General features: G+C 31.6%; 1 protein-coding gene across 1 annotated transcript; it reads left to right on the top strand.

Moving 5' to 3' along the window:
• Nucleotides 1-913: 913 nt before the first annotated feature.
• Nucleotides 914-10,115, top strand: LOC111001900 (gustatory and odorant receptor 22-like). The gene is made up of 10 exons (XM_045631172.1): nt 914-1,024; nt 1,306-1,444; nt 1,870-2,120; nt 2,833-3,093; nt 4,165-4,292; nt 4,798-4,957; nt 5,064-5,135; nt 6,408-6,497; nt 6,951-7,027; nt 10,085-10,115. The coding sequence occupies exons 1-10, from the start codon at nt 914-916 to the stop codon at nt 10,113-10,115; spliced, it is 1,320 nt and encodes a 439-aa protein (XP_045487128.1).
• Nucleotides 10,116-14,172: the final 4,057 nt, after the last annotated feature.

Below are 14,172 nucleotides of genomic sequence, written 5' to 3'. Positions count from 1 at the left end.
AATAATACATAACTGCAATCCGTTAACGAAGTGTTTTTATTTAAATGTGTAAAAGTTATGTTAATAAAAGACAATACTAACTGAAGGATTGCACAGACAGGCCCGATGGATACGGTGGCTCAGGTCAAGAAGTTCGTCATCCAAATCGCCATTGTTAGTTATTTGGACGTGTTATGCCCGGGTGAAAGCAGGAACCTCACCTGTTAATAAGTGTTACCGCCGCGCTTAGACACACATTTGCAGAAGGCAAGTGCATTGCCATGAGATGAGGACAGTACTCTATATGAGGCCGAGTTGGGATATTATAGAGGTGCAAGCGGTGGATTTGGCGGGAATTTTATTTTGGTAGTTTTTGTTAAATTTAACGTGTCAAAAGCCACTGGTTTTAGTCGAAACGGTGACGAACTAAGGCATCAATTTAATTACGTACATATATGATGATTTTTTGGGTAATAACACTTTATTACTACATTGTGGCAAAAACTAGCCGTTCATCGTAAAAAAATACCTTTAGTTTATTAAATTTAATATATATTTGGATCTTTATTCATTTTTGACGACGTATTTTAGGATGAACCATTATATTCATCAGTATCATCTATATTCTAATTCTTTAATCGTCGGTCATGACATTTGAAATTGCACATTTTAAGGCTGTTATTAAATAGCAATCAACATCTATTATATAAAATAATTTGTTTGAAGTTTCTACAGTAAACATTTACAAGGTTACGATCTATTTTAAATGCACGACAACGATCATTTGCCTCAAATTTTAATGAACACCGTGCCTTAATTTCCACTTTCTGTTTACCTTCTTTAAAATATTCTAACGACTTCCATTAATTATACGCTGTTAATCTAACTTACAAACATCATTTGGAGGTAAACCATTGAAAAGGTAGCATACAATATGATTCCGGACCACCTTTTCGATGAAGGAATTAATAATTCCATGTTACAAAAGGATATGGAATGCGTTAAGAGACATCGCGATGTTTATGAAAAGTCTCAAAGGGATTATGTAAGTTATTTATTGTATAATTGAGTTTTAAGTATTTGAAAGGCTGTATTTTACGTTTTATTTAAATTATAGTAGTTTGTTACCTCTGCGCCTTAGTGCTTAGCATGGCGATCCTAACCGGAGAACTTTCGTAAATATTTACGAATTTGAAAGACCAAAAAAGTTTTAAAAATATCTATAAACAATAAAATGTTCGTTCCAAGCTCTAAAATCTATAAATCAAGGTTCCATACTATTTACTATGTACCCAACAAAGTGACCAAAAGATTTTGTCCTCATAGGAACGTGAACAACGTAATATGCTGTCGTCCCAGGATTCGGATACCTGTGAGATTCATGATCAGTTCTACCGCGATCATAAGCTACTGTTGGTGCTGTTCAGAGCCCTGGCTGTTATGCCAATAACGCGCTCTCGACCGGGTAACCTAATTTAATTATTACTTTAAGAAATGTTGTATTTGTTTGTATAATCTATGATTATTATGCTGTTTCCGTTATTCTCAGTTGTGTTTACGAAGTAAGCGAAATTTGCGAATAGGTATAGTTTATTTACCTACATACAAAAATAAATTTAGATTAGTTCTTAGTAGAAAGAAGGACCTCCTTACCAAAAAACCTATTCGCACCTTATCAGTTACTTTAAAAACATTTTTATTATAAACACCGAGACATTGGTTAGTACATATATTTTTAGATTACGAAATGTTTAAATTAATTGTCAATACTTTTACAATGTATGAATCATCCAAATCTACTTTTATTACCTCATTAAAAGCAGAACAATATTGTACATGTTCTGTACTTTGACGACCTATCAAAATTACTAAGAAATATTTTATTTACAGGAACGATTACGTTTAGCTGGAGGTCTAGAGCCACGGCCTACGCGATTTGCTTTTATATTATAGCTACAATGGTTGTCCTGTTTGTTGGATACGAAAGGGTGATGATATTGAGGTCCATTAGAAAGTTCGACGATTATATTTACGCTGTGATATTTGTAGCATTTCTTGTACCGCATTTTTGGATACCGTTCGTCGGTTGGGGGGTGGCGAATCAAGTTGCTATTTATAAGACCAGCTGGGGGAAATTCCAAGTAAAGAAATCTTAATGTCGCTTATAAATTGAGCACTTTGGTTATACTATAAAATAATACTACAGTCATACTAGGAAATGACAATCGGACAGTAATACTAGGAAATTAAAAATATATATATATGCTATAAATTGTAGCTAAGAATTATACTTACAATTGGGCTATGAAATAACACTCACATTCCTTAAATAATACAACTAATTATTTATACCTTTTATTAGTAGGTTAAATGATCCTGCAAATAACTCTACGAAATAATTTATTCATTTGTGTAGTATCACAGCGAGTTGTACCCAGAAGTCTTAGATTCTAAATGAAATATGTTTTGTTCGGGCCAGAGACTAGTCACTGATCCAAAAATATCAATCAATAAAATGGACACAGAGTATATAAAATATAACACAATGTATGTACAAACAGAAATTCTGTATAAATACGTTTGTCTGGTCGCTATATAATTTTATTTGTAAATTTAGTTATGATTCTCGAAGTATGAAAACCAATAGAACCTAATTCGTTATAGGCAAGCACTATTAGATTGGAAACCTCGTATTTGAATAGTCGACATCGGATTATTCGGGAAACTTCGAGAAACGAGGACCTTTGTGTATGAATTTCAACATAATTAAATATCGCGTTTACGCTTGAGGCAATGAGGTACTGTAACATAACTGCGGAATTTCATGATGGTATATTATTTTGTATATTCCAGGTAAGATATTACCGTGTTACGGGAGAGAACCTTCAATTCCCGAATTTGAAGACGACTATTGTAATAATAAGTATCGGATGTCTCTTATTAGCGGTTTGTTTCCTGCTGAGTCTGTGTGCATTGTTGGAAGGATTTCTATTGCGACACACAGCGGCTTATTTCCACATTATAACGATGATAAATATGAATTGCGCACTTTGGTATATTAATTGTAGGGGAATTAAAACCGCTTCACAGAGTCTGTCGGAGTGTTTTCGACGGGTAAATATTTTTGGTTTAGCTTTTAATTATACAATGTTTGCTTACATATTTTATTTGTCCAGTACTATATATTTTATTTTTTTAGTACGATGTAAGTTAAAATGATCGTCTTTAAATATCACTATCATGTAAAAGTAAGATCTACAGTGACCATTGAAAATCGGCAACTTACGTCTTTGCTACCCCATCGACTGTAGCCTCTTTAATCTTTTATGTTAGAATATACTTTTCCGAAGTTACTAAATCCTGTACACACAGAATGATACAAAGAAATTATTCCCCACCGACTATGATTACAATAATAAATACCATAATTACCAGTCTGCATACTGTACATTATGCAAACACACCATATATCGACATTTATATGTATGTATGTGTAATAAAGATACGACCACATTGATAGTGTACGCAAAACTGCCGCGAATCCTTCTACGGCTCGTTGAAAACTGCGTTGTTTGAGTTGGAATTAAATAGAACAAATGAAAATAGTTCGTTGCTAGAAAAATATCAGCCTTTGTCCGTGCAACAAAAACAAACCGTTGAAAACATGCAAATGGATTCGTATGCGATTAGATTGATCCGTTTGTCTAAACTTTCAAACGGTCCTCTTTGAGCGACACATAATTTCTACTTCATTAGTCAACGCTACATTGTTTAGTTTTAATATTAAAATTATACTTTATCAATTCATTTTATAAGTTGCTATTGTCTGTTCCTAAGCAAAATAACTCAATGTATTATAAAATTGTATATTATCTGAAGTTGTGAGGTCAAAGCCGGGAAGAGATTGTTTTTAGTGATATTTATTTTCATGTATATAAGAGCACAATGTAGGGATATGAGGCTAGTCTTCTGTAATTTCGTGAAAAATAATAAATATAAAAAAAAATACTTAGATTATGAATTATCGAAATAGAACAATTGAAGTTTGATTTTTGATTTAAGGGAAGCTTATCCTACACGTAGTAGATAATAGTACTTAGTATGTAGCTACACTTTTTTTAGCATATCACAAAACATGAAAAAAGGTTGGTTAGTTATTTTAACACCTAATTATATATTTTCTAGGACGTGAATATAGAGTGTACGGCGCACCTAATATCAAGCTATCGTTTCTTGTGGCTGAATTTGTCAGAACTCCTACAATCCCTAGGCAACGCCTACGCCCGGACATATTCAACGTACTGCCTCTTTATGTAAGTTTAATAATTTATTGGAATTGCAACACAAAATATTGAAATTGATTAAAATATTTGTGCTGAGATCTATTTCGTACAAGCTGTCGCCGTACACATAAAAGTAACGTTTTGCGTTCACTGCAGACGAAAGTAAATCTAGCACATTTAATACTAAAACTTAAACATGTTGGTTGGGTTTTCTGGTTTAGAGTCGAGAGAACACTAAGTATGATTATTAAAAACATTACACATACGTTTTTTACATACAGAGGTTACATAAAAAAAATCGTACCAAAGACTAAAATTTATTGTCTATGACCTTGTCACACCAGGGAACTTACACATAGAATGAGTACATTGCTGCATTGGAACTTACCTCCTGTGGTCAAAAATCACACATTAACCAAATACGACTTAGGTCCTACAGAAAAGAAGGTACCAATTCTTAAAAGGCCGACAGCGCGCTTGCAAGTCTTCTGGCAGTGTGAGTGTCCATGAATAAAAAATACATCAAACTTTACAGGTTTTTTAACATAACAATAGCGATATACGGTGCACTATCAGAGATTGTAGACCATGGATTTGGTTTTACATTTAAGGAAATGGGATTATTCGTTGATGCGGCTTATTGCTCTACGCTGCTCTTCATATTTGCGGACTGTTCACATAAATCTACGCTAAAGGTACCTCAAATTCTTCTTTAAATTATAACATTAATTTCAAGTATTTTAATATCGAGTAAACTTATTTTATTGCAAAGTTCAGCCTCAGCTCTTCTTTTGTTTTTAGGTCGCAGCTGGCGTCCAAGACACTCTTTTGTCAATTGATGTCTTGTCTGTGGACAGACCTACACAAAAGGAGGTATTATATTGAAAATTCGAATTATAAAACTTAATATTTAATGCGTAACTAAACTCTCAGTTTAAGTAAAGTTTTTACTTTATTTTAAACTAAAGTACTTATAATAAATCTTCTTTAATAATTAATAATAATATTAAGATTTAATTTGTATGTAAATATTATGTTTTTAAGTAGCTAATCCCTTTGTTTCTTTTTGAAATTTTTCTTGATTTCTTATCTCGTGTAGTTTCCCTATATTTTATTTGAAACTGGCATAAAGTTACAACTATTGCCATAAAATAAAAAACTGATGGAAAGTAAACATAGTTTGTAAGAGACGGAAGAGTACCAAATACGAACAACTTTTTTAGCTAGTGAGTTTAGTTTATATTATTATTAATAAGGCGATAAACAATCTCATTGTTAAAATTTGCGTTAATATTATAGAAATGAATTTTATTGTAATAGAAAGAAAATACTGTAATGGACATATTACATCACTGAAACGGACAGAAACGGGTCAATAGAGATAACGTTTGTTTTTCTCGTAGACGATTCAATTGAAATTGCATTTTAAGTAGAAAAATAACTTATAATTAAATCAATACTATCTACATGTATATCAAAAAGGTAAACAATACGAAGTGTATAAAACGAACATTTTTATATGAATGAGTATTTTCATATTAATCTTATTACAATTACATTGTTATGAATTAGATATATTTTATATAAAGGAACAAACTATATCTTTAATTATTATGTTAATACTTTGAATATGAACTAATTTGTTTTAAAGATCATCATCATCAATGGTATACAGCCCCTTGTGGGCCTTAGCCTCCTCAATTACACTTCGCTATCGCAATCTATCTAGTGCTTCCCGCGTCTAATTTCGAACCCCTATTGTTTCGAGGTCCTTGACAAATCCATCCCGCAAGTTGTTAAATATACACACATATAAATAGTGCTATAAAGAAATATATAGTGTTAAATAATTCGATAGTTAAACTTTTAATTTTGTAGAACAGGGATTATCGGGCAGGAGCCCCATCTGATGTTAAGTCGTCCATACACACTCACTCAGTGCTCGCAAGTGCGTTGCCGGCCTTTTCAAAATTGGTGCGCTTTAAGCACTCTTAGTCGAATTGATTCGGAAATAATTCAGCAGGCTGCTGGTTTCACATCACACAAACTTGGCACCCATTTATATCCAAATCTTAATTCTTTTTATATTTTGGATGCAACCCTCAAAATTATTTTCTCATATCCAGTTTACGTTATAATCCCCAGATCGATCACTTCATTCAAGCTATTGAGATGAATCCGGCCGTGGTGAGTTTAAAGGGATACGCTCATGTCAACAGGGAGCTACTTACTTCGGTATTATTAATTATTTGATTTGTTTTATCATTGGATATAAGTAAAAGAGTATGTGGCTACGTAAAGATAGACTCCGAGAAGAGTGGAATCTCTTAGACATATCCTATGTCCAAGGACAAGCTGTAGCAGACTTATTAGTGTTTATACTATACTTATTAGTTTGGTAGGAGGCATTGAGCCCGATCTTAAGTCCTTCAATATATGGGAACGAAAATTACATTAATATGTCCTTGTACACGTTATAACAAAATAAAAACCTCATCGCATTGATTTAGTGGATAACATACCCACGTACCATATTCTAGGTTCGATTTACAACGGAGCAATTATTCTTTAAGGTTGCTAACTGCAAGTTGAGAAGGTTTATGGTAGTTCCGCGTTCTACTGTACTTGTGCAAACTAAAGCAAAATCTGGTCGATAACTGTATTCCCTGGTAATAAAAATATTTTCAGGCTATCAGCATGATTGCCATATACTTAATCGTGCTTCTACAGTTCAAGATTTCGCTTCCGAAGGAGCCGCAGATAAAGTAAATTATGTATTTAATGATAGTTTTTACTTTATTGTAGTTAAACTAAAAATGTTTATCAGAAACCAAATCAAGTAGTAATTTACATAAATAAAAATATGTTGCTAAATCAATTCGAGTGTTTTTTTTTATTTATTTCTTGTACACTGAGAAAAATGAGAATTTGAAAATAAACTTATTTTATAAAAACCTAAGTATATAATTGAAGTATTAAATATACTACTTAGATTTTTATTCCCGAAAAACGAACAGTATCTATTACAGTAGCATAGCAAAGCATAGCAAGTAGTAGCTCAAAAAGCAGGCTAATAAAAAATCATATTTAAATATGTAATTATTTGTTTATATAATTCAATGTAATGTTAACATATTTTATTTTGAGTCGAAGTCCTAATAGCCATAATCCAATGAGGCTTTTTCGTCAGTGTGTGTGTGCCTGAAACGGTTCACTGTATTTTTTTAAATATCAATGGAACTGCTGATGTCAATACAAAGATCGACTGACTGTCTTCATTGTTAAGCTCACGACATAATTAATGTCTTTTGGTGTACCTAATCCACTTCAAATATTCACATTCCTTTTTGACGTTTGTGTAATATACGATTTTGATTAGTTACAATTAGTTCAGAATGTGTCTAAAGTTTACAACAGCGCTATAATAATATATAAATAATTGTATGTATGTGTCATATTATTTTAATAATTAAAGGTAATTTAGAACGAATGGAGACTGTGAGGTATGATTATTTTTAAAAACTTATATGTAAAACGTATTTGTATTATTTCTTAAATTGTATTGTGTATTTTATTTATTTGATTGAAGAAAATTTCTGAGTCTATATATGATTACTATAGGCGCTGTTTTGTTGAATTCTTTAATAAGTTTCCTAGTTATTCTTCAATGCTTTCGGAGCACTTGAACACAGATATCTGTCAGTACATCATAATAAGCGAAGTTATTGAAAAATCTCAAAAATTCACAGGAAACATCTCTGGCTTAGAAAATCTAAATTTATATAAAAGTCGAAAGATCGTATATAAAATCTATACTGACGTTCATTTAGAATTTAAAAACGAGAAAAATATTTTGAAATAGAATATTAACAGTGAAAACTTTTTGAAGCACATCTCGTGTCTGTATCGCAACAATCAATTCACGTTGTGACAGCTACATTCGACATTCATACACTTTTCCAATTTAAATCTAACCTAATCTAGCGCTATTCTGTAATTAAAAATTCTAGGTTATAATTATAATAGATACAAGAATAGTTCTACTTTTGAATGACATTTTGGTTGCTCAATAATAAGAGTACGCGAGCCTCGACTTATTTCATATTATTTCCAAAAGCTTCGAAGAAAAGCTGCTGCCGATGTTTTTTTTTCTCTATTTTAAGTACCAACATTCTTTGTAATTTTTATTTTTTATTGTTTTATTGTGTAATTATCTTATCTTGTTTATGTTTTTAATTGTATTTTTTTAATTCCTATTTTTAGCAAAACTTATGTTTACATATACTGTCGTACATATTAGATAGAAGATTTTATAAAATTATCAGTAGATTTCGTAATATGTATGATGTTGTAGACTTATTTAATAAATAAATAATTAAGAAAATATGAAAGTATGGATTTTTAAGATCACCTAGATTGCACATACACACTTATACACCCTCACACATCCAACATTTCCGGACTAGAATCAAATTATTAGTGCCTTGTCTTTGTAAGTACATACGACTGCTCATGGTGGTGACTCATTTATCTTTTTTTAAATAAAAAATATTTTTTCAAGGATTATGAATAGTGTTAAAAAACTTGCAGCAAACATGTCACTTTTGTTCTACATATGGAGGAAGCCGAAAGGTCAATATAATCTCAAATTATATTAAACGTCATATATTTTCATAGAAAATATATATGGGCATCGTTTCTCAATCATTTTTATGTCTCGACCCACGAAAAAGCCAAAGCCAAATAACGTATATTTTGTACATAATATATGTAGTATTTTATTTTTATATTTATTATAGTAATTTATTATTTTTCAACAGAACCCCTTTTAAAACAAACTCGACCCCACCATGAGAGAATTGAGCTTGAGAAAATATTTTGCAAATCTATCAGAATTTCTTACTACTTGATACGCCTCGCCTGTGTGTCGAAATTGAGAGCTAAAGAGTCTTCGCTACTTTCAAACACGTTCTCTTTATATAGTTTTAATCAAAAAAAGAAAGAAAAAAAAATTTACTTGCTTCAAGTCGCACATAAAAGATTTCCTTACCTTAATAGAACTTTTATACCAACATCAAAGAATGATTTCAAGTTATTAATTTATTTATTTATTGCGAATCTTCGTTATATCGTACCACCAAACTCTACTTGACTCTACTAACATATTTGAATAATTCAGTTCTCAGAATACTAGATAGAAATTGGAAATTACACGTACATTATTAAATAATTGTTACATCAACAAGATTGCAATTTGAATTGCGAAGTCGTTAACATGCACAGTTCATTGTTATATCAAACTGAACTGAATCTGTAATGTTTCTCATATAAATGTTTTTCTTTCCAACTATTCGAATTTGTAGCATAGTTATGAATAATTGAAAATTTAATTAATTTTACTCCTCTGTTGGGTTTTAAGCTATTGATAAGTATTTTACAAACGAATTCAATCCTCAACAAAAATAAAAATAATGACGTCCATAAGCTAAGATTTATACATAGAAAAGGTTGGTAAAAAATTATAAAAAATTAATGAAATAATATATAATGTGAAACTGTATTATGAGTATGTCTCTATAATTGGGGTGAAAGATATCTGATCTATGTCACAGGAAGAAAAAAAGTGTAAATATATCACGATTTAGAAGCTATAACATTAGTGCTACGACCGCCGATTTGTGTACAAAATCTTATTTTTTAGCGTAATTTTTATTCCAAATTATTGGTGCAGCAAGAGTATAATTTGTGTATATACTGTAAAAAAGTAAGCTGTTAATTGAAGATTTTCATTGCAATAGGTAAGGTTAATGAAAAACTTTAAGATTTATCAAAATAAAGTATTCACACGTCTGATTGTTAGTTGTTCAAGTTCTCTGATTAAGTTCTTGAAGATTTTTGAACCAAGAAATTATAGTAAATGAAACACGGAAAATTCAGATAAACTCTCATTAATAAACAAATTTAATATTATACAGCTCTACACATACTTTTTTTAAATTACTTGAAATCCCAGGCATAAAATTGTTTCGTCTGTATCCTTCCAACGCAGCTTTACGAATTACGAACTAAATTTTATTATACAGGCTTAAGGCAAATTTCTCTGCCTAGTTTATGTCATCGATTTTTTTATATAATAGGGGGGCAAACGAGCCTGCAGGACGCCCAAAAAGGGCAGTCATCGCAGCCCATAGACACCTATTTTTAGTAGGTCCGTTGCCGGCCTTTGAGGGAGGAGTACGCTCGAATTTTGAATAGTTGGTCGTATATGTCATAGTAAGTCGATTCCACAGTTCGCAAAAGAAAATGCCTTTATATTTTTTACCATAAAATCCATTCGTGGACAACCGGAATTAGAACTATTTCATTAGTGAACTTCATACGTCCACTGAAATAATTGTCTCTAAGTATTTGACATTCGTGTAACAAATATAAATTCCCAGTAATCAATATACACAACAGTAGCAATGCAATGTTATCAATTGACGCAATCACATGATCCGTATCATAGTCGAAATGAAAAAGTGATTTCGAGTGGCAGTTATTGCTGTTAAGAGCACTCTAGATAATGGAATTGGCTTAAACAGGAACCACCAATTCACCTGTTGAGTAAATGTAAAATACGAAACACACTTAAAATTATTAATATGAAATCCAGTCAATAAATGAGGCAGACAGTTTTATTTGTTAAGGAAGCTATTATTATTATTTTTCTACAGCTGTGATACTTTTTGACATTAAATACTTTTTGTCTTCAGTCACCGTGACTAAGTACGCGAAACGTTAGAAGAATTTAAAATTTATGTTAAATAATTATAGGTTTAATTACTTAGCTTCAATCCGGTAAAAAAGTGTTTTCTTTAAAAGATGTTATTATTCTATAGGAATAGAATCGTTGTGATTGATTGACAATGATTATGAGCTGGTGTCAAAACTACTTAAAAAAATTAATCAGTGGTGCTTACAACCCCTTTTAGATCTGGGATGTTTCTGTTTCTATTTCATGATCTCATAGGCAAGTAGGTAATCAGACTCCTGTGCCTGGCGCACCCCGTCGCCTTTTAGGGTCTAAGTAAAGCCGGTTTCCTCACGATGTTACCTTCGCCGTTCGAGTCAATTTTAAAGTTAGAGTTAGTCCATTGGTGCACAGCCGGGGTCCGAACCTACGACCTCAGGAATGAAAGTCGCACGCTGAAGCCAACACTAATCATTTAAAATCTCCTCTCATAATAATAATAATATAAAAAACTTATTGTTTTTTTCTTCCAAGTCTTCGGTATCAACAAAGTTTAGACTCTGAACGTGACGAGGCTTGATTTGCCGGTCGAAATTTCCAGAACGAAAACGTTGGAACTAAAAACGCACTAAGTTTTTTTTATACTACACCGCCACCATACACATAATTAATCCTTCGAACCGTTTCTGCAGATATGGTGGAACTCGTACTCGTAAATAACGCAATATGTCATGTTTTCCATTCTATAAATAAGTACGCAAAGAAAAAATAATAAAACGAGAAAATGAAATGGATCATGGTTCTCGAAAAACAAATCCACAAGTAAATAGTTGTAAAAAATTGAATTTGGAATTGCTAACCAAATATTAGATTGATGACAAAGTGGCCAGTACGACAAAACGTCAATTTCATATACAGCAGCAAGGACATAATATTTCACAACAATACTATGAAAATTTAAATAACAAATACCCCTACACATATTAGCTGTAATAAAAACCGGATCATGCTACAAAACCCAACGCTCAATTATTTTTTTTTATTGAAAGCTGTAATTAACAGGACATACGAGCAAATTCTAATGACGGCTATATTTTATACAGACTAATAAATCTTGGGATGATTACACATTTTTATTACTGGGATTTTGTGGCTTTGTTAATACAGGAAGTGATTATTAACCATGGATACTACATGAAAAGTATGTTTTTAAAACAAAACCATGCCGGTGTTACATATCCCTTGAATTTAAATTTTGTAAAAAAAATTGCACCAGGAGATGGTATTATGTAGAGAAAAAATATTTATAAAGGCGGTGTGGTGTACAGCAGTGTTTTCTTACCTCGCCGAACGAATAACAGTCATAATGAAACTCATTAAAAATATCAAGCCTCGTACACGTAGCGAAAAATATACATCAAACACATTCCTATTCTAGTTGCCTTAAAATTTATAGTTTCTATACGTACAATATGTTGTATAGTACTTTATCATAGTAGATAATTTGACTCAAAGATATATTTAGAAAATGATCACTGTCCTCTTGGTATTAAACATTATCCTCGTGATAATTTGGACTCGTCAAGACTCCAATAATTACAAAGTACGTCATCTTACTAATGACAAAATATAATAGGACGCGTCTTGCATACAGAAATACACATTAATGTTGATACAATTTTCTTTGTTTCACTTTTCATACTTTGATATAAATGCATAATTTTAAAATAATTCTTTAATTCAAACTGACTGTTTTCATTGTAATATAGGCCGTATTTTCTTCAGTAGATTACTTAAACATAGGTTGCAAATAAAATCCGTCAAGAAAGTGGTTTTGAATCCAGAACGCAAGTTTACGTTAATTTTTCAGAAATCCCCAGTTTCACTTTATCAAAAGTGGTAACTAACTCACGGCATGTTTGACAAAGCCAAGATATTTTAGTTCTCCTGTGGTGCATATAAAGTTTTACAAATTGTACCGTGTTATAAAACATATTAGAAAAGTTTGTTAAGGCAATAATTTAAAATAGTGTTCTCATTATTGTGCAATAACAAGTTCAATTTCAGTAACATTTTATTTGTATAATACAAAATTTTGTATCTTCCCTTTTTAAAACTTTAGTTAAGTATGATTTACACACTGTATGATTATATTATATGAGTATACAAACCTGTAGCATTATTTTAATTAAATTAATTAATTGTATTCATAATCTTAAATAGAAAGAAGTGTGAAATACAAACTGGACACAGTTTTCCTGTCCACCAGGACGTCGAACATATTTAATTAATTATATATAAGGTATAGACACCATAAGCCAAGCTATTTAAAATTAACGATGTCGTCTTCATATCATTAAATTTTTATTGCATTCAAAAATGCAATAAATTCTGTAACGCCAAGAAGACGAATAACTTAAGTATTATACTGAAGTTATGTGAAATTACTGTTGAAATTGAAAATACTTATAATATTAGCTGCTGAATTTTTATATGTACAGATTTGCCGCCTTTGACGAATATAGAATTCATCTATATGAATTTTTTAACGTTAAATAAATATGTCTGAACCCGTAGGCTGGTGGCTTTGGTCTGTTATAAACATTAGTCTACTGAAGACTTGCATCATAAATCTTTTAGTCCCTTGGACTTCCAAAGTTAAGTTTGTCGCGTCGAACGTTTTTGTCGAAGGTTATGTTATTCTCAAAGTTGAGTGATATCGTCAGATTATAGATGACGTCAATAATATTTTTTTTACAATAACGGACGCTTACGACCAACCACTTTGCGTGATCCGTTGGCGTTGCGTAGAGAACTAGAGATGTATGGTCTCTCTGCATGTTCTACCGCATTTACCATGTAGAGTATTCAGGGTTCTATCAAATCTGCAGCTGTCCATGGGCGGCGGTTTCACCGGAAATCAGATGACCTTCCTGACGGTTTGCCTCCTACTACTAAAAAAAGATATATATAATAATATTATAAACATAATAAGGAAACTGTCTTGGCTCAAATCTTAAAACGACGTGTCCCACAGAAAGCTGATCACCTGTATAGAATAGTTTAATAATATGCTGCAATATAGGATACTACTGTAGTTAGCCTGAATCAACATTGGATTCTGAGAACCAATTGAATGAAATTTTAATTCTGGGATGGATTTCTACTCCACGAAGA

Source organism: Pieris rapae, chromosome 14 (assembly GCF_905147795.1).
Source record: "Pieris rapae chromosome 14, ilPieRapa1.1, whole genome shotgun sequence".
NCBI lineage: Eukaryota > Metazoa > Arthropoda > Insecta > Lepidoptera > Pieridae > Pieris > Pieris rapae.
This window is presented reverse-complemented; position numbering and strand designations above follow the sequence as displayed.

What these genes read in the sequence shown, in the direction of transcription:
- LOC111001900 (XM_045631172.1), top strand. Translation starts at nt 914, where the DNA reads ATGATTCCGGACCACCTTTTCGATGAAGGAATTAATAATTCCATGTTA. An exon ending in TGTCGGAGTGTTTTCGACGG is followed by an intron (nt 3,094 to 4,164) that starts GTAAATATTTTT and finishes TATATTTTCTAG; the next exon opens with GACGTGAATATAGAGTGTAC. An exon ending in CCGAAGGAGCCGCAGATAAA is followed by an intron (nt 7,028 to 10,084) that starts GTAAATTATGTA and finishes AAAAACTTTAAG; the next exon opens with ATTTATCAAAATAAAGTATT.